General features: G+C 42.9%; 2 protein-coding genes across 6 annotated transcripts in view; one reads left to right on the top strand and one right to left on the bottom strand.

Moving 5' to 3' along the window:
- The window catches only part of LOC128876730 (ras association domain-containing protein 2), a 106693-nt gene that overhangs the window by 61119 nt on the left and 21910 nt on the right, over positions 1 to 23664 (top strand). The gene's annotated exons all lie outside the window — the stretch shown is intronic.
- LOC128876729 (protein bric-a-brac 1-like) overlaps positions 1 to 23664 on the bottom strand; it is a 100831-nt gene that overhangs the window by 50534 nt on the left and 26633 nt on the right. For 2 of the 4 annotated variants that reach the window (XM_054123311.1, XM_054123312.1), the window contains exons 2-3: positions 19101 to 20106; positions 18264 to 18356 (exon numbers count right to left, since the gene is read on the bottom strand). In XM_054123311.1, the coding sequence (XP_053979286.1) occupies positions 18264 to 18356; positions 19101 to 20081 (1074 nt within the window). In that variant the 5' untranslated portion in view covers positions 20082 to 20106. Of the gene's footprint in view, positions 1 to 12722; positions 14467 to 18263; positions 18357 to 19100; positions 22368 to 23664 lie in introns of those variants that run through there. The other 2 variants (XM_054123313.1, XM_054123310.1) reach the window with 2 other exon arrangements.

The raw sequence follows: 23664 nt of genomic DNA on the forward strand, positions 1-23664 counted from the left end.
GAGAATCCGTCCCCGCGCTAATTAACGGTAAGCTGCCTTCACAGGAACTCTAATTAGGAATAAATCTATCGGATATGTGTGTATTGCAACGTGACAACCTCTGGCAAGAGATACGGGCGATATGCTACGCGTACGTTCCTATTTACAATCGAGTAGAAGACTATAATCCTAGAACGCTACGAAAGTACAAGTCGAACCTTCGACGAAGGTAAACTTAACGAAAAAGTGTCACAACGTTCCTGGACGGAAAGGGTTGGCACACCTCTCGTGCATAATTTAAATGAGCAAGTGTATAATTACTCGATTCTCGACGAGTTGAGCTTGGGTTCATCGATGGTCAACTTTTAACTGGCGTATTGTACATCTACTATGCTGTTCTCGGGAGATGGCTCCTGAGAGGAAATGTCCACGCATGTGGCACTACAGGAAGTGTCGTTGATGGTTCATACATATTAAATGCAATAGACAAGGATTGTGAGCTACGCACTAATTTTAAATAAATGAACTTGAATTTATCAATGGTTGAACCATGATGTTGTTAACTCGACGTAGGGAGACGTTATCCATTTGTCTGTATTCCCCCTCAGAGACAATCTCTTCACGACAACACAGTACATGTTACATTCATACAAATAAACTAACCTCCAGAAATGAATGTTCAACACCTCGAGGCCTTGATCAGCCAATTACTCTCAATCCGAGTCTCTCTAAGTCTAAAATTCTGGGCCCCGATTTCAAAACTAACCAGAAACAAAATTTTCTGACCCCAACCCAAGCTCGACTCAATATCAAAACTTCGTCGTGCTCGACGTGTGAATGAAATTTGCGAATGTGAATATAATTAAATAATTTCAAAAATACCGATAAAATAAAAAGAATACATTCGAGGCAGTTGGTCAAACGCGCAACATTCGTTAATAATATATTCGAGAGACGAGTTGCACGAGGGGCACGGTCTAAGTAAAATTAAAAGAGAGAACGAAACGCATTCTATAAATAATTCAGCAACGTTTCAGGCTCCTTGATTTCGGATATCTCGAACAATTACCTACGCGGTATCTACATACGATAGGACTTTAACATTTACCATACTAAATAAGTACAATCTATCGTCTATCTATTATGTACACTTAAGTTAGAACGAGTCTTTAGGAACTTTAGAACAGAAACTCGAGTGCTACGTCGAACTAAGAGTCTAGGACCTTCAAGAAGACGCGATTCCAAGACCTTCAGGAGCCGAACCGAAGCTTTTATTCCCCGTCGGTGTCGAGCCTTGCATCTCGTGGAACGTTTTCCTTTCGAAGTTTAACGTTCCTCGAGATGAAACATCTTCTCGTAACGTAATTACACCGATTAAGTTCCTTTTTTTTCTTTTGCAGTATTTTTGGCGAACGATTACGAACTAAAGATTAAGAGGAGGATCTACGTCCCTAGTGGAAATACTTGTTACGTCTAGGTATAGCGTTCTATGTACAGAAACCGGCGTACGATAGTGTTCCAGGCACGTGCAGTTCTCACGATGGATGACGACCACGAGGATGGGATCGAAAATCGAATAGGTTTCCCTTAAAAACGAATACGAAATTCCTTCTGGAATTGTTCGCTCAATAAGATTCTTAAAAAAGAAAAAAAAATAGGGGATGAACAAGGAAGCATGCACACGAATAAGGGATGCTTGCGTTAAGGGTTATTACGAAACTACAAGCAGAAATAATTATCGAGAAATGGAATATCCTTAGTGATTAAAATTCTAAATTCATTAAAAGTCGAGGCAATACAATTTTTTGTCTCGATCATATTGGTACTCGGTAGAAATATATCTGTGGAAAATATGAAAAATTATACGATAACAAACTCCGTTAAAATTTTCAACGCTACTAACACTTGATAAATCTACCTGAATTATTTACAATTATAAACCAAATAATCTATCGCACCGTGTATGTTTGTTTGAAACGCGATGGGACTCCTCTTTGTTTATGATTTTGTACACAATTTAGTGCATTCGCGACCGACGATGTGCGTTTTTCGATGAAACGAATCCATCGTGGCGATGAAAAATTTGGGAATATTTTATTTTCGATAATACTAAAACGCGTGGTTAGAAATAAATTTGTGGAAATCGAGTTCCCCTTTGTTAGCACGTACCCTTCAACCACAGTCTTTCCATGCAGACACGTGTAAACCTTTTGTCTGACAAGAAAAGGATTATTTATAACTATGGTAAGAAAAATTATAGATTGAAAATTCTAGTGTAACTATCTTGCTCTGTTCCGATCGATGTGACACAAAATAATTTTCATCCACTTATGATCATTCATGGTTTGATTTTAAGAATTGTTTTCAAGGGATCCTCGAATATTTTTTTTCTAAAGTTTTAATTTGGTCAACACGATTGTCATTTATTACCTGAGTGATACAATATTTCCTTTTTACATGACATGTTTGCTACTACCGAACATTCTTTTGTTCTGGTACTAAAATTATCAAGCTTTTGTCTGACCTCAAATTGCATTACTCATCCTACAGAAAAATCATCTTTTATCCATACGACAGTAAAAAGTAACCACTGACTCTAAACAAATTTCAAACAATACCCAAAATGCAAATGGTATTAAAACATCCCTTTAGAAACACTTTAATCAACGAAAACAGTGTAGAAAACAAAACCAACCCCATGGGATATCTAAACCAGTGTCCCACCTCGAGTCATACAATAAAAACCTGAAGAGTAACCGAATAGATACCAAAGTTGATCATTTCGCCCCAAAATGCTTCCAGTACTCAAATTTTAATCCCGACGTTCCTTAGTTAGCTTCTTCGCTACCTCTCTGAAATCGTCCGGTAACAAAAACAAAAATTTATTCCCAAAAACAGAAGTTAGAATTGCATGCTATCTCTTCCTCCTAAGAGCCACGACCCAGTTTCACTCAGCAAAAATCTCATCACAAACTCTTGCGGCCAGGATTCCGGACTTCTCAGCGTAAGCGGATGAAAATCACGCCACGGATCCGAACAGAACAAGCACGGTCGACTCGCGACACGGCGAACGAAAGCGATCGACCCCTCGACGCGAGAAAGGTCGGTACGACCGAGGATGGAAAAAGGGCGACGGCGGTGGTAAATCGGTGCTCGCGAAAACGTTGAACTTATCTTAACGGGCGCGTCGAAGCCGCGACACGTCGATTCTGTACGCACCAGCGGCCGTCGGATGACCTAAAACCTACGCTAATTGGAACTTTGCTAATTGATTGTACTCTACGTCAGTGGTGCACGACGTTCATTAATTCTCTTCTCGATTGCGCTTTACTGGGCGATCGTTGTTCCACGTTTCACGGCGTAATTACGACCACGGAGGTGTGTGTGTGTGCGTGTGTGTGCGCCAAGGGAAACGCTGTGCGTGCGTGTAAACAGGACTACGTCGACGGGGATGCTCGAAATCGGTTGGAGAAGCAAAAAAAAAAGCGGACTGCGTCGGCTAAAACACCTTTCAATTCTTGCAGTTAACGAGGCTTCGATATTTCGCGTTAGAGTCGATGGGTTACACTCGTCAGAGCGAGCAGAAAAGGGTCAGCGTAGCTCTAAAACGGTTCCAGGTTACTGAAGAATCTGCGATAGGGATAATTGAATGTGAGTCACCTGATTCGGGTATGCACAGTACTCATCGACAAGAGCAAAGAAGTATTAGTTAATATTTTCAACAGTTTCAAAGTTACAAGATACCCTCGCTTATTGATCACGCCCGCGTTAGAGATACATGAAATAGAGTCACATGCTTTGGGTATGTACTCCTCAAAGTGACAACAGAAGAATCAGAAAGCATAGATTTGATAGTCAATAGTTTCAAAGTTGCAAGATTCCCTCGCTTATTGATCACACCCGCGTTAGAGATTCTAGAAATGGAATCACCTACTTAGGGTGCCGTACAGTACTCGTCAAAATAAACAAACATGGATCAGCATAGGTGTAATAGTCAACAGTTTCCAGGTGATCCCTTTCAAGTACCCCTAACGCACCCTTATACAATAAGCGAAGCAGTAACTCAGAAACCATTGCATTTTACATCCAATGCCTAATGACACCTTCTTGCTCGTTGCGATGCGTGCTATGCGCACTTTTTCATTCTCGCATGCACACAAGCATACCCGGTCACGTTTTTCGCATCGGATATCCACGAGAGCCACGACCAGGAAAAATAGTTAATTGACGATGATTCGCGGAGCCGTTGTGGAATCGGTAACACGTGAAAATCCGCCACACCGTGATGAATTAAGAGGGTGGTCCTCCTGGAAACGCCTGGAAGCGCCTTTCGAGGAACTGCAATTAACGAGATATTGCATGTTCGAACCTCGACTCGGCGTTGTAAATAATACTCGAGACAGAGTGGTATCAGTTTTGGGGTTTCGTTAATCTGGTTACGCGGAGATTTTCGCAAATCTGCGCTGTTGGAAATAATTGGAGAACCTAGACGAGTGGCATTTAACTCTATATGCATCTGATCGGGGAAACAATGAAAACAATCCAAGTGATTCGCAGGTGAAGTTTTCGTACGACGATATCTAATGGCACTGGGTGCTTAGTAATAATAAAATTTTCTTACGAGGATATCTGATCAATTTGCAGATTCAACCATTCGCTAATTAATTCGATGATATATAAATTACCAGAAAATAACTTCTGAGGAAAATCTTCAGAATTTCCACATCCTGTTTCCTCGTGATATTTAACAGGACTGGAAATCAATTACCTCAAACATTTATCAGTAAATGATACATAACCAAGAAATAATTCCAAGTGAAAATTTATAGGACTAATTTTACTAGCAATTAGGGGTTGATAATTGTAAATTGACATTAACAAAAATAAGTACGTGCATTTAAAAATCTCGATGAATTTACCTCGAATCGTTTACGATATTGTAAATGCTTCGCAAGTTGCACGGAGATACCTGTTTCACAGAGTGTAAAGAAAGTATAGGTACAAATCGACGGTGTTGAATTGTGAACTTCCGATGGAATTCATTGAAAAAATCAACGTCTTAATAAACATGCCTCGAAGGAGATTGTCTCGAAGATATTCAGCTGTTTAATTTGTAAGTCAATAAGTCTTCGTACGACTACATAAGCTGCAGGTCAAAAGAAGTGTTTTCCATAGCACATACTCAAAACCGTGGCTGTTTCCATGTTGGATTCCTCGACGTTTTGTGAACGAATTTTATGAAAGTATTGACGTGTAAACTAGGAAGCCCATTGTTTTTATAAGTACTCATTTTTGGGCACATGATAACACTGGTTGTACTCAAATTTAAAAAAAGAATATTTGCAGATGATTACCAATGAAAAATGATAAAAAAAATTAATATTAATTTTTAGATACCCTTTCAGGTTCTTTATTTTCATTTTTCTTTCAAGTTTATACTTTTAATTACGCATTGTGTATAACAGACTTTGAAATTTTGGGCCCAGTGAAATAGTAGAACTAAAAATTTTTGATCGGCAGATCTAAAGAATTCTTTTCGTCGGTGTCAATGGAAATTACGAAATAGAGCTTTTCGAATTCCGCGCAGATAGGAGCATTCTCCAGGAGATCAAAGGATCCACCGATGGAAAATTCGCTAGAAGCGCACGGGTCCTCGATCGTGGATCGTTTAGCGAGGAAACACGCGTAATCGATTAGTCTCGCACGCAAAATTGAGCGTCACTGTCCAATTTACGATTTATCTGTCGTGACGTGCACGCCGTATGCATACATGCATGCATGCTCGCCCGCGAGCGCGATAACGCAGTGCAGTTGGGTCGATGCATTATGCAGTTTTCCGTGCGTCCATTATATTTTTAGACCTTTACGATTGCAAGGTTACGCTCGTAACGCTGCGTTCCTCGTTAACTGCGATTTTTCCTCGCCAATCGCCAGCTGACCGGATGAGAACTCGCAACGCCCCGAACCGATCTCTCTCGCGTTTTCCAAGATCGAAGGATTCCAGAGGAACATTATCGCCCGCTCCGACCGACCGTTTGCTCTCATTGGGAAAATTAAACTCTGCTATCTTGATTCGAGAAACCTGCCTGCTTCCCATCGGGACGGTGAAAGTAGAACCTCGATCATCCGAGCAGAAAATGATCTACTACCCGGACATTCTAACATTCGAACGTTCCGCGATCGCGAATCGGGATCGTGTTCTTCTAAAACGAAACGATCGAGTCATGGAAATTTGCGAATTTACAAGGAAATCAAATTTCCTTTCTTGTTAAGGAAAATTGACATCATTTGAAAGTATAATTTTTGCAAAGAAGAAAAACTTGGAAGCAATAATCCAACAATTTTTCTATTCCTTCGTCCTAAACATGAAATAATTAATGACAGAAAAGTAAGTGTCCTATTTTTCTGTTCGAATAAAAGTGTCTCCCTATATAGTTGATGAAAGTTCTACCACACTTCATTCCCGATTGAAAAAGCCTTCTATAATGCTTCAAACGAATTTTGATCGTAATTTGTTATGAAACAAGAGCGCGCGCGTTTACAGAGACGTAATGACATCAAATCGAGCACGTGTGGGTCTAATTATTGCGTAGAGTGATCAATTAGATCTACTTGAAGTTTCGTCCGCATTGGCGTTAGGTTTTCTCAGATCTGGGATAGAGAATTACCAATAGCGTGCCACAAATGATTCCCGGCACTCGTTATGTTGTCAGGAAGGTACACGCTGTGCGAGATAGTAATTTTCAATGTTCAAATACTTAGCGTATCAACAGCAACATTACACCAAAGATATTGAATTATTAGTTTGAATGGGTACTCGACATATTTAATTCCAGCCAAGGTTATGATTATAAAAATTGCGTGTGCTAAGGAAGGTTGATGCAAAAAATAAATATTCATTTTGAAAAAAGATGTTCGAATGTTTAGACTAAACTTTCAATCGAAAGGCATGCAATTCTCGCAAAAACAAATAGGAAAAGTTTAGTCAGTGTGCGTTCGTAAATTAACCTACGCGGAGATAAGGCGATAGAAAGACAGGTGTTTACTCATTTAAACGCGTTCTATGTATCTGCCTTCTACTTCAATAATAGTAGCAATTATATATCTTTATTGCACCACAATTGCATAAAATATGAACTGCAACATTAAATGAAAAAGGATACCTAGGCATGGAAATAAATAATGCTTATGGTTTGAAAGCGAGCTACAGTTGTATGCTGTTGCTAACCTAATCTATAATAAAATTTTGAATAATATAATTGAATTCATTAATTAAATTCTCCTAATTAAAATTTTATCTATCGATTTGAAATGAATCCTCCAGTGTTCGTTGGATAAAACCGAATACTAAATTCGTAAATCTTGCGATCGGTGTTTCTATCGCGGCAGAATTTCCGCGCAGTATAAATCATCGAACAACTCTGAGAACGAAAGGGTCGATGCGCCAAAGCTCGATTGAAATCGTGGAAAAAACCGAACGACAGAGGAAACCAGCTCCTCGCCAAAGCGATCGTAAAAGTGGAAGCGAATTGCCCCAAGTTGGCAAGCCTGAAGTTCGCTAATCCCTTCCGGAATCGAGCCTTGGCTGTCTGGAAATCCGAAACAGAAGAAAAAGGATCGAAAACGAATTAGCCCTGAGAGGACTCCTGCAGTCTCGACCGATTCTAAATTGTTTACAGTTTCTTTTACTCGACACACTCGTAACTGCCATCAAATACATTGTTTAATCAATTTAATGATTTACAAATGAGAAATGTAAGGATCGTGTATAGCGAAATACCTCTGAAATAATGGGAGATAAAATTTCAAATTGATTTGATTATTCAGAGAGACTCAGTTTTCTGTATGTAACATTGATTAGGTAGAATAACCTGTTTTTTGACGTTGGTAAACGGAGTATAAATGAAAAGCATGTGATTGCAAGATATAAGCTAGGCAAATATAATTACTAGTGTTGATGATTTTAAAAAGTAATTGTCTGTCTTCCTAGAAAGATTCAATTTCGAGCCGTTTCTGACGAGAAAGATTTATTATGCGATCCTTTACATTTATTGAATTCGAAGCTGTTAAAAATTCCTCTACGAGGAAGAGGAGTCTGAAACGACCCCCAGAAGTCTAACTGGCGCAGAAGTCGTACTGGAGTTGGAGAAAAGGATTCGAGAAGAATCTAGCGAGAAACGGGCACGTTTGACCTCGCCAAGGTGCCAGCAGGCGATTAATATTCACATTTTGTCGCGAACGAGGCCGAAATAGTGCGCGATGGGCTCGCCTATCGATTAATCGATGGGGGCGGGAGGTACCGTGGTCGATTCCTTCGGTGCAGCCACGGGCCTCCGCATGGAACACGATGAATATTTCAGAGATCGATCGATTTCGAGCGACTCCGCTCGCGAGGGTCTCTCCCGAGAAGGAGGCGGAAAGCAACTAAATATACAATGTGCTCGACTCGTGCTGGAAGTACGAGGAGAAAAAAGAGGCTTGTCCTCCTCCCCGACACGCAGCTACAGTTGCAATAGCGTTCGCAACGATCCAACCGACCGTTCCTAGACCCTCGACCTGCATCTGACCCTTTTCCTTTCGAACTGATCGACGAACAGTAGGAATAACAGTGGTTGGTCATTTAAGATCACTTGGACAGACGTTCGTTATTCATTCAAAATTGACAAAAGATGATCACCCTGTGTGAGCACCCTGAACATTCTACTTAACTCTCTGCTGAATGAATTTTTATCCAAAAGAAAGAAATTATTTCTCAGTAATTTGTACGTTCATGAAATAATTGTTTAATTGTTAGCATTCTAGAACTCTTGCCTACTCCGATACTAATCTTGAAAGTTAGATCTTTCTAACAGAGACTTGGTAAATGTTTATGTTACACGAACTTGATTGTGGCGTTAAGATTCAAAGTAAACGATAAGTCGCTGAATCTGCAGAGAATTGAGTGTACCCATAAAAAAAAGCTAAATTTCCTGAATGAAATTCACTGGAATTGTTTTCAATAATTCATGGAAAGTACCCAACAGATGGTTACAACTTTTCAATACCAAAGAAAATTCTAACAAAAACGTTCCAAGGTCTCGCAACCTACGAAACCTGATCAAGAAATTATTAAACCGCTATATAATTGCCAAGAGCTAGCTTCCAAGACTAACTATTACAGATAGTTTGCACGTGAGCTTGAAAAGTGGAATTGTCGCGATAAAATGTAAAAACTTTTACGCAAAAATAGGATCCTATCGGCATCGTCTTACGTTTGCGCCCTGAAGCGTGCAATTAAATTTAAAAATGTTAGATAAAAATGTTAAACACTGTCGGATACGAACTTTGTTTGCCGCGGCTGCTCCAGCGTTTCCTCCTGACGCGTTCCCGTCGCGACGTCCTGAACCATTAATTTCGCAGATGACTCGTATACATATTAATACGTGCGTAATCGCCTTATCATAACTAATAGGAAAAAAACGATTTATGTGGCTCGAATACTGGTTTTCGTATCACTTGAACGCTCATGAGAAACGCGAGGTCGTCGTGTATTGCAACCGCGCGAAGTGCTACTGGCTTCCAAGTGCATCTACGCGCTGTCCACTTACACACACGCGTGGATTATAATGCAACGTGGATGACGTTTTTACAATGAGAACGAATTTACGACAAATTCTTCGACGACCGATGTCTCGATCAAGGTAATTATCCCATAGCGAGGAGAAGATTGTAGCAGACTCTGGTTATGATAGTTTCATCATAAAATAAGGGTTGTTTCGAAAAAAAATATTTTTAAAATATGAGAGCAAAGAAGCAATATTTACGAAAGAAAAAATATTGTGGAACAATAAGAATTAAATCAGCATATCGATGAGATGTTTTTGTTCTTAGAAAAGAACTTCGAGAGATTCCGTGTACCAGGGTCTCAGTAAAATTAAATTAAGATTTTGTAAATTATTGCTACGCGATTGTTTTTATACTGATGTTCGTAAAAAGAACATTTCTCGATTTTTATCTGTAGTAATCACACGATTTTCAGCGACTCATCTGACTCTATCACACGATTTCTATTTCTCAACATTTACGAGTCACGATCACTTTTCGCCCCGAGTCAAGACCTGTTATGGCATTTGTAACACTGTCTGCAAGAAATGTAAGTACATCGGCAACACCTTCTTTACCACGCTGATGTAAGCGTATAAAAATACATTGCGCTTCGTATGAAACTGTTAAAGTAATCAAAGGTGATTGTAAATAATGTTCAATGTTCATTCATAGTAGATTGTTAAAGAAGGTGTTGATGGGTTGACGTAGCATTTAGTGAGCCTTAAGCAATACAGGTCAGAAAATCTTTCTACCAATTTTCGTATACATTAATCTTAACTGTTTGAAGTTACTGTCCCACCTTCTTGCTTTAATAATAAAAGATCATGCTGCGTAATATTTTATACTAAATTTTATGTTGAATAAATAACGGAATTCTAATTCAATGGTTCATGAGTTGTATTTTTTTTTCTAAATCAAGTTCCTCAAAGAGTGAAAAATAATCAAGGAATTAACACCAATATATTTTCACCTGTAACGCTCAAAGACCACCAAAACGTCAACTTGCAAATTAGATACTTTCAGTAAACAATAGCAAGGTGTCGACTACGTCGATACTAATTGTCTAGGGTCAAGCAACGTCGAAACAAATTCCGACGGTCTACGTAGTTAGATAGTTGTGGTTCTCATACCTCGATGGATCTTCGACGGAGGGAGCCTGCCCGCGAATACAAGGAATATCCTGTTTTCAGGATTACGTTGCACTCTCGCGTTCCCAGAATAAGCGTGCTCGTGTGCAAGATCGTATTCTCCAGGCGCGCACAGTTCACGTTCCGTGATCAACTGATTCAGGTACCGCCTATCAGAACAGTCGCGGACCTCGCGAACAAAAGCAATTCATCCCTACCCCGCGAAACGTAACAGGCCCAAGTGTACGGACCACGAACTTCAATCGACCCACAATATTTACTGGCTGGCTTCGTCACGCTTAGTAATTGTACACGACGGAAATAAATAAATTAACGAATAGGACAATCCTCGGCGAGGACGAGCGAAACGCTGTTGCCGAGGACCGTGCTCCCTCGACCTTAACGGAGGAGTCGTAAATATAAAATTCGGCTAGAAGAGAGTTGAACTGCGTCACGGTTTATTGCACTGTCCGGGCGGTCCGTTTAACCGCCCTTAAATATACGCGCCGACTCGGCTGTCCACGTTGCGTTTCACCGTCCACCCGACATGAGCTCTTAATACCGTGTTCGCGTCGACGACGTGATAGGAATTGCTGTTCACTCCGGGACTAAAATGTGTCGGGCGTTGTGGGTACGCTGATCTCTTGCGTGTAATTTTTAGTAACGAATAACAGACGAAATATTTCACCGTGCGTTTTTACAGCTCTGACAGGTGTAACGGGACAGTTCTTCACGTATATCTCGCGAATTCGAGATTTAATGTAAAACTGGTTACTATAAAAGGTGAAGGCGAGGAAATTTTCTGCAGGAAAGGTCTGATATGTTTTTTTTTCGTATAGTGACTAGTTTGGGCGTAACGTGGCGTGGAAGTTGAGCTTTCGTCTGCGAGGATATTAATGTAACGTTCGCGTGAGAGAAGAATGAGATCACTAGTAGATTCTTGCGGTGCAGAAGGTCGCTTTATGTCATTAAATGGTGCAAGATTGTAGCCTTTCTGAGGTTAGTGAGATAAAATGGCGATCTGGTACGTATTCCTCAAGGAGTGACAAAATCTACATGCTTCGTCATTCTTCTCGTACCTTCCCACTTACTCCATTCTAGAACCATTACAAGGGTAAACCACTGACTATACAAGAAAACATATCACATCTTTCCTGTAGAAAATATCTTTATCTTCACTTTTAATCATACCCATTTTGCAGTAAACTCAATAGTTTCTGAGACGCCTATGAAAACCTGACTTTCTATACCCGTTCGAGGCGACACAAAAGCCGTCATTGAAGTCGCTGTCGCAATCAAATAAAAATTTGTATATTTTCATCCTATCTCCACGAAAGTGTGGCCAATGGCTCGCTGAGGTTCTACCAATGAAATCAATCAATCACTTAGTCTGATTCAGTGCGCGAAACACGCACGATGAAAAATCATACGAGTGGGGTCGTGTTTGGACTCGTTTTCATTGGATGAGACTCAACAACTCACTGGTAACACTCTCATGAAAGTATAATAAAAAATTTCGATTTTTCAAAGAGAAAAGGGACGTTCCACTGCAAGTTTCCATGAAACGAATTTACCGTGATTGATATACTAAAAAGGACGCCTCGTAAAATTGATTCCTCCTTCGAAAGGATTCTAAGCAATAGGGTTAATCGACTCGAGGCTTCTCGAGAGGTTTTCGTCTCGAAAACTGGACAGAAATAAGCTCTAACGTTGGCACTCAGCGCACCGGCGCACGTCCACGATTTGTCTCGTCGAGTAAACCGCGAAACTAACGAAGATGGAGTCGAAGAGAATGGTAAACGACACGCACGGGTAGGAGAACCGCAGCTCGGAAGCTGTCGATGCCCGCGCACTCGTAACAACTTAATTAGCAGCCCCGCGCCGCGTTTAATTTCTCGTCGCCGCCCACGTCTTCCGAAGTACGTCCGAGGACGCACCGAATCGAAATTTTTCCAAGTCGACGGTCTAAAAACCACCCCCCCCCCCCCCTATCCCGAAACCCTCTGCATCGTTCACAGTGATCATCGGCGCGCGAACCCCCAACCTCTCCCCTTGTCAACTGTATAAAATATTCTCAATCGTATCAACAATAGTCACATCGTACATCGTACAACGTTGTTACATTATTACAATAGTTTATAGTTAATCGTAATCAATATAATATTCACAGCATTTTATCAAAATCTCTTAAAAGCACCAACCGTGGCGGCTCAAATTTCTCCCCCATTCGCCCTCTCCGTTAATCGTCACGTTAATTCTTCACGGATAAAAACCCCCGATCTTCGAACCGATCGATCCTCTTCGTGATTCAATTTATCTTCTTTCTCGTGTTCTCTTGTCCCCTTCTCTCATTCGCTCACTCACTCGTTCTTCCTCGCTCTCATTCTTTCTCACACGCACGCACGCACACACGCACGCACTCATTCACACACACAGACACAGACCCACACACACATATATATATACCTTCAATAATTTATCGATATATATATATATATATACATACATGTATATATAATATATATATGTATATATAAGCTAAACGTTTCGTCTTAAAGCACTGATTAACCGAGGGAGCTCGTTTTAACGTGTCCCTCCCTCTGAACACGCGTTTACCAACCATCCTAACCAAAATCACAGGACTAACTAGAAACACCGCCGGTTTGTTGCCTCGTCGCTCGGCGGGATCGATTGACGCGAGGTGTACACCCTTCGTGGAGACGAACGAAAGAACGACAGGAGTGACGTGGAACGATGATGAAAGGGAGAAATCGAGGATAGACGACGTACGAGCGAGCGTCCCGTGAAAGCGACGCACGGGACGCCGTTCGTTCAAGACGAGCGGTGGAGCGAAGTGGCACCGTACCGCCGAGAGGAGGACGCGTGAGATGACAAGGAGAGACCGTGGCGGGGAAAGATTAAAGAAATGCGTGAAACAACGAGCGAACGAGAATGAGGCACTACTAGAACGGCTCGCGTCCGTGTTCGTGTACGCGTTCCCGTTCCCGTCGTCCGACGGCGTCCAACGTGTCGGCGCACGATCGAATCGTCTCGTCCGCGAGGCGATCCACGGACCAACGATGAACGAGTGGGAACGGAACCCTCCAAGGCGGCGTGTCCGGTGGTTCTTCGTCCGGCGGTGTTGAACGTGGCGGTTCTTGTTGCGCGGGCCAAGGCGAACTCAATGATGCGGCGGTGGCGGCGGCGGGGCCTCTTCCTCGGAGGGATCCACGGGGCTCGGGGACAGGAACTTGCGCACATACTTCGGGTAATGTGTCTTTTCGTGGGCCTTCAGTATCGTCGACCTCGAGAAGGTCTTGCCGCAGAGCGTACACCGGAACGGACGTTCGCCCGTGTGCACCCGACAATGGTCCTTCATGTGGTGGCGCAACTTGAACGCCTTGCCACAGAACTCGCACTTGAAGGGCCTGTCGCCAGTGTGGGCCGGTAGGTGGGCTATCAGGGATCCGACGTCCGGGAATGACTTGCCGCAGAACTTGCAGAGGACGACGCCCGAGGTCGGGTCCGAGTGGGCCGCGAGCTCGAGGTCCATCGGCTCGATCGTACCTGCTGTGGGGTAGTGGGCCTCCGGCGGCAGGTGCATACCGGGTTCGAGGCCCAGCTGAGCCTGCAGCTGCAGGTGGGCCGCCTGCTCACGGTACTTGAGCGACTCGAGGCTGTGCGAGAGGATGTGCCGCGCCAGCTTGCTCTGGTGGAGGAACGAGGCACCGCAGTACATGCACGCAAACACCCGCTCATCCACACCCATCAACTCCTGCAACCAAACAAACAAGAACATCAACTTCTTGTCTTCCCTTTAGCTCGTCCTTACACCCCACAATAAACTTTCTCGCTCTCGCTTTCGCTTTCACTCTCCCACTCTCTCTCCCGCTTGCTCACTTTTATTTTTTTTTCTTTCATCTACCGATCTACCATCTATCTATTTATCTATCCTTCTATCTATCTATCTATCTATCTTTTTTTTTATCTATTATTTTCGTTTCTCTCCACTCTCTTTTTTTTCTCTTTTGTTTTGGTGCGTTTACTTTGAAGTGATCGTTTCAAGCAGAAGGGAGATGCCCCTAGTTCGCCTCTAGCTTTCTCCGTGTCTACGATACGTGTATGCCACGACACGTCTCGCCACTTCGTCGCGAGAAATCGCTCGTTCCGACACTACTCGACTCACGACGTACGCGGGTACCGTGTGTACAGGGGGTGGACAAAATAATGCGAACACCTGGGATATGCTACTTCGAGTTTGACCACCATTTGCATTTAAGCTTGGTGTGGGATCCAGTGGAATTAACACTGTCTGCCAATTGCTTTAGAGATCGGTTCTCACTCTGGCCACCGAAACTGCTCACCGTACTTAAGTCGGGTGACAGGGGTTGGTCCAAGGAAAATGTTGAAATTTACATTCGATTTTGGAACTAAGACTGAGGAAACAATTTGTGGGCCTGTTTCTCGCAGAGTTCTCCAAAATTATTCGTAGTGGTTCGGTGGTGGCTAAACCAGACGACCGTGCTGATCCAAAAAAGTCGTTGCTAGGGATCCTCGAGCTAGGATTGAACTTCATGGGTGATAGCTTCGAAAGATAGCGTCATTGTTGAGAAACAATACAATACTTAGGATGTCCAAGCACTAGTTGCTAGTACACGATCACCCAAGGTACCAGAGCCACCCCGATACCAAGGCATGGCCGTCCAGTCACAGAACCACTCCCTTCGACAATCCACATTGCAGGTGTTCATATTATTTTGTCCAACTCGTGTGCATGTGCACGAGCCGCGACGCTAGCTCGTGAAAAGAAAAAAAAAAGCGTCTCTATATCTTTTCTGCGTTCTCTCTGTATCCCGTTGGCTTCGTTCTCGTATCTGGCTACTGCTTTCCTCTCATTCTATCGTCACTATATGACTCGTAACGTAACAAGTAAATACAAAAAGGAAAAAAAAATTAATGAAAGAAAGAACAGGCAAGGCTCGTCGTTCTCGAGACCACTACTTTTGTATAAGAAGCGCGTATTTGCTATGACCAGATGTTACGCATGTACACGAGGTTCTCTCTTTCTTTCTTCCTCTGATTCCACGAGCTCCTCTCATTACGTTTATTTTTTTGGTGGAAGAAGAAGTCCCTGGCCTGACGAGAAAGTGATTTTTATATATATATATATTTTTTTTTTACCTCTCGACGGCGTGTAAGACGGTAGCACAAGAAGTTGACGCTCATTTTTGTTTGGCACGACGCGCACCCCCAGGTAGAAACATGTATGACAAAGGAAATTGTCTGAGTGTGTGTGTCACCGTATATATACACACGTACGGAGGGTCTTTGATACGTGTTTATATATGTACGTATAGATATATATATGTATCGGTCTGGATTAACGAGTGACACATGTACGGGCCCATTTGGCAAACCCCCACAGCCTCGCTCAAGAACAACGGACAACAACCCACCCGCACCCCTCGCCCCTCGTCCCTCCTCCCACTTATTTGTTCGTATTTTTTTTCTTTTCTTTTTTCTTTTTTTTTTTTTGTATATGTATATATACGTATAAACAATTGCGGCCGTGATCGCCGCGGTGTGCAAAAAAATTGATTCGCCGATAGCAAAAGGCATTGCAATCAACCAAAGAGAAAAAACGACAAAATCGAAATACAAATATTACAAAAGGTAACAAATGGTAATAATGAATGTCAATATAATCTGCAGTATGTATATAACGATACATATATGTATATATGTATGTCAATAGTATGAAAATATATATATAAATATATGCATGTATGTGATGTTTGTCAATACCAGTTATGTATATAACGATGCCTGTGTATATATGTACACACATCGTGTTCGCATGTGTACACACACATTACACACACATACGTACGCACAGGTGTGTCTATATATACACATGTACGCAGACGTGTGTACACATATATTTATATATTTACGTATTTATATATATATATAAAAATGTAGTAAAAAACAACCATGGCCAAAAACGAAGGTCAACTTCTTGACAGTGAGCTAGCAAGACAGGCTGGCAGGATGGGGATCAACGGGATATTCTGTTATTCGTCGGTTTCTTCCAATCGATCGCTCGAACGGCCAGGGAAAGAGAAAAAAACGTTGGATCGTCGTCACGGATCACGCATTTTCCGAGCCGGTATACCGCAGGCCCCCTCGAAGCACCAGGATTGCGAGAACGATTGGAGACGAGGGAAATCGGGATCCACGATCAACGGGGAGCGTTTCGGACGAGTCTCTTCTTCTCCAGCGCGAGTAGAACGACCAAGATGGGGGACCAGCGGTGGACGTTGAGGATCGAGAGAAAGAGAGAGGCTGGAGTGTCACGAGAAAGATTCGAATGGGTATAGAGACAATGAGAGCAAAAGTGGTAGAGGTAGAGACAGACAGATGGATGTATTCACTGGAGAAGGGGAGCATGGACAAGTGAATTAGTTTGGAAAAGAAGATAATACGTTCGTCTAAAGTAGACGGCATGCACGATCGATCTCCAGCGCAGCGCGTCTCGACGACGACGTCTTTAGCGTGGAAGCTAGAACAAGCGGCCACGTTCGAATTTACGCTTGTCCGACCCAGGGCACCGTAAAAGGGCGTTGCTTTGCACCTAGGGGGTGACCTTGCACCGATTCTGGGACAGATCGTTTGACGCTGTTCGTTAATGTTACCAGAGACGCGAGATTCGGCGATCTTCCGACTTTTTTGTATTTCTGACTAAAACTTGGTGCAAAGACACTCCCCCCTAGGTTAAAGAACACCCCTCTTACGGCGCTCGTGGAGACTCTACCCGCAAAATAACCGAAGTATCACCCTTCCACGTGTTCGAGGAGTTATCGTCGGGTCTCTGTGACGATCATCGAAAGTCTAAAGCGAAAATCCCATTGCTTCAAGAGGTAACGTGTTATCTCTCTGTCATCGAACCTCCGATCACACTCTACTGTCGGTCAGGACGTCTAGCGATAATTGTTAATGACACGATCACTTTCAAATTAGCGGGGAGAGCAGCAAACAGCAAAGCACTTGGGCACGCATGCAATAGACCCACATGCAAGTGAACGCATGCCTGTCTATCCATAAGCGCAGATAGATAGACAAGCAAAATAGACAGATATATAGATAATATATATTTATATATATATAATATAATATATATAATAGATAGATAGATAAAATGGATCGTGTTATGTTCGTCCGAGGTATCGAGCGAAACGTTGTCGTTCCTGTCGACGTTCGGTGAACGAGTAGCGCGCAAACGAACGATTTGTCGTAAACCTTGACACAACAAGAAGCGAATCGAGTTGCAGGCGCTTTAATTTTTCTTTCATTTTTTTTTTCATTTTTTTGTTTGTTTGCAAGAGCCGCGTCAGCTCATCCGCAATGCCTGGGTTGGTGTTTATGCGATTGCAGATGAGTCGAGTGCGGTAGGGGCATTACTGGCGAAAACCGTAATCGATATATAAATGCAGAGTAAAGAGAAAGTACGAGAATAAAAAGTAGTCAATAAATTGGAATGTATAGTGGATGGAAAAAACGAGAGACACTCACCGGATCTGGCGGGAGTCTGTAGTCCGTGGATATCTCGCTGCTCGCGCTCCGATCCTCGGTCGACCTTTCCCAGTCCATCTCTTTTTTTAACGACTGGAAACGAACATCGGGCACACGTCAAAGTAATAATTGGATAGCCGTCGATGGTATCGGGAAAGTATGAACTCTCCTCACCGCGATCGACGCAACGGAATCGCTTGTGCGAAACGCTCTAAGCGGAACACCGAACCCGATTAGACGCGATATAGAAATTGGAGGGGCAAAGTTGAAACGTCGCGTGCGCGATACGATCGTGGTGTTGGTTAAAAAAGAAAGCGAGACTTCTTTCTTCTTAAAATACAAGAATTCTAATACAAGAAACTTTGAAATTATATTATAGACATGTGGATGTTTGCAGTGTATATTGATTTGGTGTTCATACTCGAAATCTCTAGCAATGTCGACACAAAAGAATTTAGATTTTAATGCATGGATACTTGCAACTCATACTATTGACTCGTCTTAACGCTAAACCTACCGACGTTCATTTGTTTAAAGACACATTTTTCATATTACATGGAAAAATATTTGACGTAGAACTAAATTAAATAATGCATGAAACAATTGTATGTAATTCATATACAGTATACAAGAACCGTAAATAAAAATTTGAAAACGGTCATTTGACCGGTCGTGGTAGGTTCAGTGTTAACCATTTTCATACTATTCAGAACCACCAAGGATGACTTGCCACTACCAACCTAACGCGTCCGTGATAAAATCGTTCGAACCGAGTGTATTTCACGTAGTGTTTCTGCGGGGTGCATTAAAATCGAGATAAAAAAGAATGTTACTCACAAGTGGAACTTGCTGGACTGGAGGTAACCCCGAAGGGCCCGCCAGAGGTTCTGTACTGTGCGGGGACGGAAGCCGGCTCTGCGGTAGGTTCAACGGTAACACACCAGGCGTGCCACCAGTGTTGTTACTGAGACTCATGTCTGACGGTCCGCTGTGCACCGAGATCGGACTGAGGGAACCCCTCGTTTCCTCTAGGCTGGCAGCGTCTTCGGAGTCCCTCCTGGGTCGATCGAGGGCCAAGGGTCCTGGACAAGGGCTACCGGGTCCTGTAGGCGATGGCGGACACTCCGTCATGTCTACCGCCTCGGTGGACTCGCTGGTGGGTGGTTGGACTACGATTTGTTGGGGTTGCTCGCATTCTTTCACCCCTCCCGATGGCAACCCCGTGCCACCGGATGTATTTCCTTCCCTATCTCTCTCCTTATTGCTCGCTTCCTTTATGCTTTCGCGTTCTCGGTGATGTTCCCGCGACGTTTCGCGCTGTATACCCTCGGACGCGCTCGTGTGTTGTTGTTGTTGCTGCTGTTGCTGCTGGGTTTGTTGTTGCTGCTGCTGCTGCTGTTGCTGTTGTTGCGGCGGTGGTTGTTGCTGTTCGTCCCTCGACGCTACCGCCGCGTTGATGTTCGTCATGTCCGCTAGACCCTTCACCTTGAGGCTCTCCGCAGTCTTGAGGAGGGCCGATAGCTGGCAGTACTCGACGTTTACCTCGCCTTTGTACATGAAGTCGACGAGTGTACGTAGCTCGGCGAAACGTACGTCCTTTAGGATGACTATGGGGTGGCGATTCGGATGGTCGAGGAACAGGGCCTGGAAGTAGCTGGAGCACGCGGAGAGGACTACCTTGTGGGCACGTATCGAAGGTCCCTCCGTGCACGCCAATGTCACGTCCACCAGCGACTCCGACTCCAGCAGTTGACTGAACACACCCAGCAAGTTGCTCTGATGATTGTTCCACCTCAGGCAGTAATGCTCACTTCCCATGTCTGAACTGCACCCCGCAACCCTGCTGCAGAAGAAACATTTGTACCGGTTCGCGTTAATCCTCGCTTCGTTTCTTTTCTTTTTCATTCGTAGTCGAATGTTTTGTTTTTTTCTTTCTTTTCATCGTCGCGTATTCCTCGTTATTTTTCTGTTCGCGTCACGAGCGCGATTTCTGGGCGAGATTGTTTACCGGAGAAGTTCGTGGGACGTAGCGGAGAGAAGTTGAAGACGTTTGACAGCGAGGGAGTAACGAATCGGTAGAGAGCGTAACGATTTGCAGATTTCGGTTCGATTACTGAGACGATTTGTTCTATGTAGAGTTTTATGTAGAGACTGTAGTGTTGACAGCAAGCGTTCTGAGATTTATGATACCTATACACTGGTGAAAGAATCGACTTGCCTAGGAAAAGAGGTCTTAGATCCTCGTCTATTTTCATTCAATAATGTCATACTCAGTGGTGGCATTTGTATCACATAGCTACGACATTAAATTAACACAATTGTGATTGTTGTGTCTTCAACTACTAGTGCATATTTTTTACTACTCCACAATTAAGTAATTTCTTCGTTTCAGGTAAACAATCGAGCACCATTAACCTTGACATTTTCAGAGATTTCTTTCAATATTTTATTGGATTGTTCAGAAAGTTCGTGCCAATTTTTAAGAAAAATTCAAAGGTACATTTGAACTTTATGTATATATTTATTGACTTACATGGATATCATTTTGTTTCACAACCTTTCCACCTTTTAAGAGATATATTCAGACCTGTACCACCTATCAAAAATCAACATTGACTTTCCAGACAATACTTTACCTACCTATACAAAAGTAACTTTTTTTCATAAAAGAGAAAATAACGCGAATAGTTTTATAATTAATCCTAATTAACTGCTGATAATTTGCTCAACTCGGCTCCAGAACGGTTGGATCTAAACCAATCGGACGCCATTAGGCAACGACGCCTCTAATCGCGCCATACTTGTCGTTCGCGCGGCAGCTAGCATAAATTACCCTGCGCGGCGTTTTCCAGCGTGGGCCGTCCCGCATGAACGCGAACAACGCGAAAAAGAACACGGCACTGCGGATGTCTAAATTGGAATTCCTTGTCCGCCGCGGGAAAACCGTAAGTCGGGACCCTTGGCCAGCGCTATCACAAGTTCCTCCGCCATAAATCAGCGTCCGCGGAAGCGCGACGCTCGCTCGAGCCTCGCGATTTATTCGACGCTGCGCACCGCGCGTTTCTTAACGCCGCGGTCATCGTTTAAGCCGGGGCTCTGGTTCGTTGCGTTATAAAATGACTCACTTTGGTAAATTTGCCATCGTAATTCACCTACGGTCGAAACATTAATATGTATGCAAAATTGGAAAGACGTCTCAATCGTCACCCATTGTAGTAGTTTCTTGAATCGATACTCTGTGAAATAGTCATTTATTGAAATGAATTTATAGAATAGTCGCAGTCCGAGTTCTATCTTCAGATTAATTAAATTAACAATCAGGCCAACAGACTATGCACCATACAGATTTGAGATGTCCTAAGTGTTCCCCTCGGAACGAAAAATAGACCATTTATTTTATTTGACTATGATTGCTTGTTTATGGAATGTTCAAGACTTCAGATTTTGTTCCATCCACATGAACTCTGTTAAGTTATATTGCAATCGCCATATGAATGATCAAGAATTCTATCGTTTAAAAAAATCATAAATCGGTGAAATATTCTAAAATGAGATGGTGAAAAGTTCTAAAATAAAATAGTGGAAAAGACCTAACAGATTATGAACTGTGTTTTCATCTACTTCGTTCTACAAAAAACTTCTAAGTTATATTTTAATCGCAACATGAACGGTCGAGAATGCTATCGTTTAAAAGAATCATTAACAGGGGAAATCATACCTAACATCCTCATACATAACTGCTACAAAATCATACACGTCAAGCTCTTCGAAACGCCACGACCTAACGAGTGGACGTTGCATCCAAAGAAACCCCGGCACGATTCCAGGCCGCGTTCGCGAGTAGATGCACGACCGATATCAGCTGACGATATTGTCGCTTATCTCGCGGCCGTATTTATTGCTGGCGTCTGATGCGTGAACGCCGCGCGCACGCACGTGTCGCGGCCATGTGCGAACCCGCGGAAACGCGGCGGTGTACCGCACACGTAATTATCCGCTGCGACGAAGCCACGAGCGAACGCGTGTGTTCGCGCGATATGTCCTCGGATAGGCGCGGATGGCGTGCACGAGGGGCTGCGCGATGCTCGCGTGATTCGCCTCGAGACCCCCTTGATAACGCGTCCGTACGTGATAATAACCGGGACGTATCGTAATAATAAAGGGAGAATAACGTTTTTACGTGGATCAAATTGCCGTGGGATTATTAGAGGCCGTTCGGGGTCTGAATAATTCGCGTCGGCCGCGACGATGGGTCGCGAGCGCGGCGGATCGACGCGTCCGGGGCGTTTGACTTTGTCGATAGGCCGAGGGAGTGAATTAGAATCGAAGAGGTGGGTTATTAGAGACTGTTTTTTTGTGGGTAGAATTATTGGATAGAGGAGGGTGGGTGTCGTGCAGGAAAATTCTGGAGGTTGATCAGAGTGTAGGTTGCTAAGAAGAAGGATAATTTCTGAAGGTAAACAGGTAGTTGATGTATAGGGAACCACTAAGAAAGTTGGTTTTTGTGGACAAACCTAGAGTATCATTATATTAAGTCGATGAATAAGACCCGATGAGGATCTAAGGCAATTCCAGAGACTCTATCAAAATCCGTTACTAATATTGTAGTTTCAGTAAAAACTGTATTAATTAATTTTAGGAATAAGTAAGCTCCTCACGTGTACATAATAGTCTACTCTGAGAACTACTGCTCGACATAAAATGTTTGCAATCATCGTGTATTCCCTGAATAAATAAAAACATCATTACCAATTTGTAAACGAATTCCTATGAATAATATATCTGCAATATACATTGTACAATACATGAATCTACATTGATGGATTTAAAGAAAAGCGAGAAAGAACGAGTGTCAACAAGATTCTAAGGTGCCATTTGCATATCTATTTACACGAATGATACACGACATGTAAGCTAATTACTCCCTCTTTATTCGAACAAGATCCATCAACGCAAATCGTAAGATTACATGAAAAGCAAATGAACTTTTTAACCAAGACGTCTGAAACGCACACGTGCGATTTGATATGTGCATAGGAATCAGCTTTCGCACGCAACCATCAAGGACGATGCACCGCGAATGCGTGTTTCGAAATTCGAATAAATTTATAGCGCGGGCCTAATTGAATCATGGGTTGCTAATATTTTCAGCTCTACCTAACGAGCGCCGCGGTCGCCGCGATCAAGTGTTCTTCGCGAATTGTGTCAAAAACTGCGGGGAACCCGTGCACGGAATATTCCTCGCGTGTTCGTAAAACTTCTGCGTTTTAATTAGAGTTTGCAGCTAAAATTTGCATTTACGGAGTGTCTACTTCACAAACTTTGCCCGCGTGAAGTTGTTCGAGAAATGAATGTACGCGCGGGAGCACCGCGAGAGGAAAAAGTGATCGTGTCGCTAATT

The sequence above is a fragment of the Hylaeus volcanicus genome, chromosome 5 (assembly GCF_026283585.1).
Source record: "Hylaeus volcanicus isolate JK05 chromosome 5, UHH_iyHylVolc1.0_haploid, whole genome shotgun sequence".
Taxonomy (NCBI): domain Eukaryota; kingdom Metazoa; phylum Arthropoda; class Insecta; order Hymenoptera; family Colletidae; genus Hylaeus; species Hylaeus volcanicus.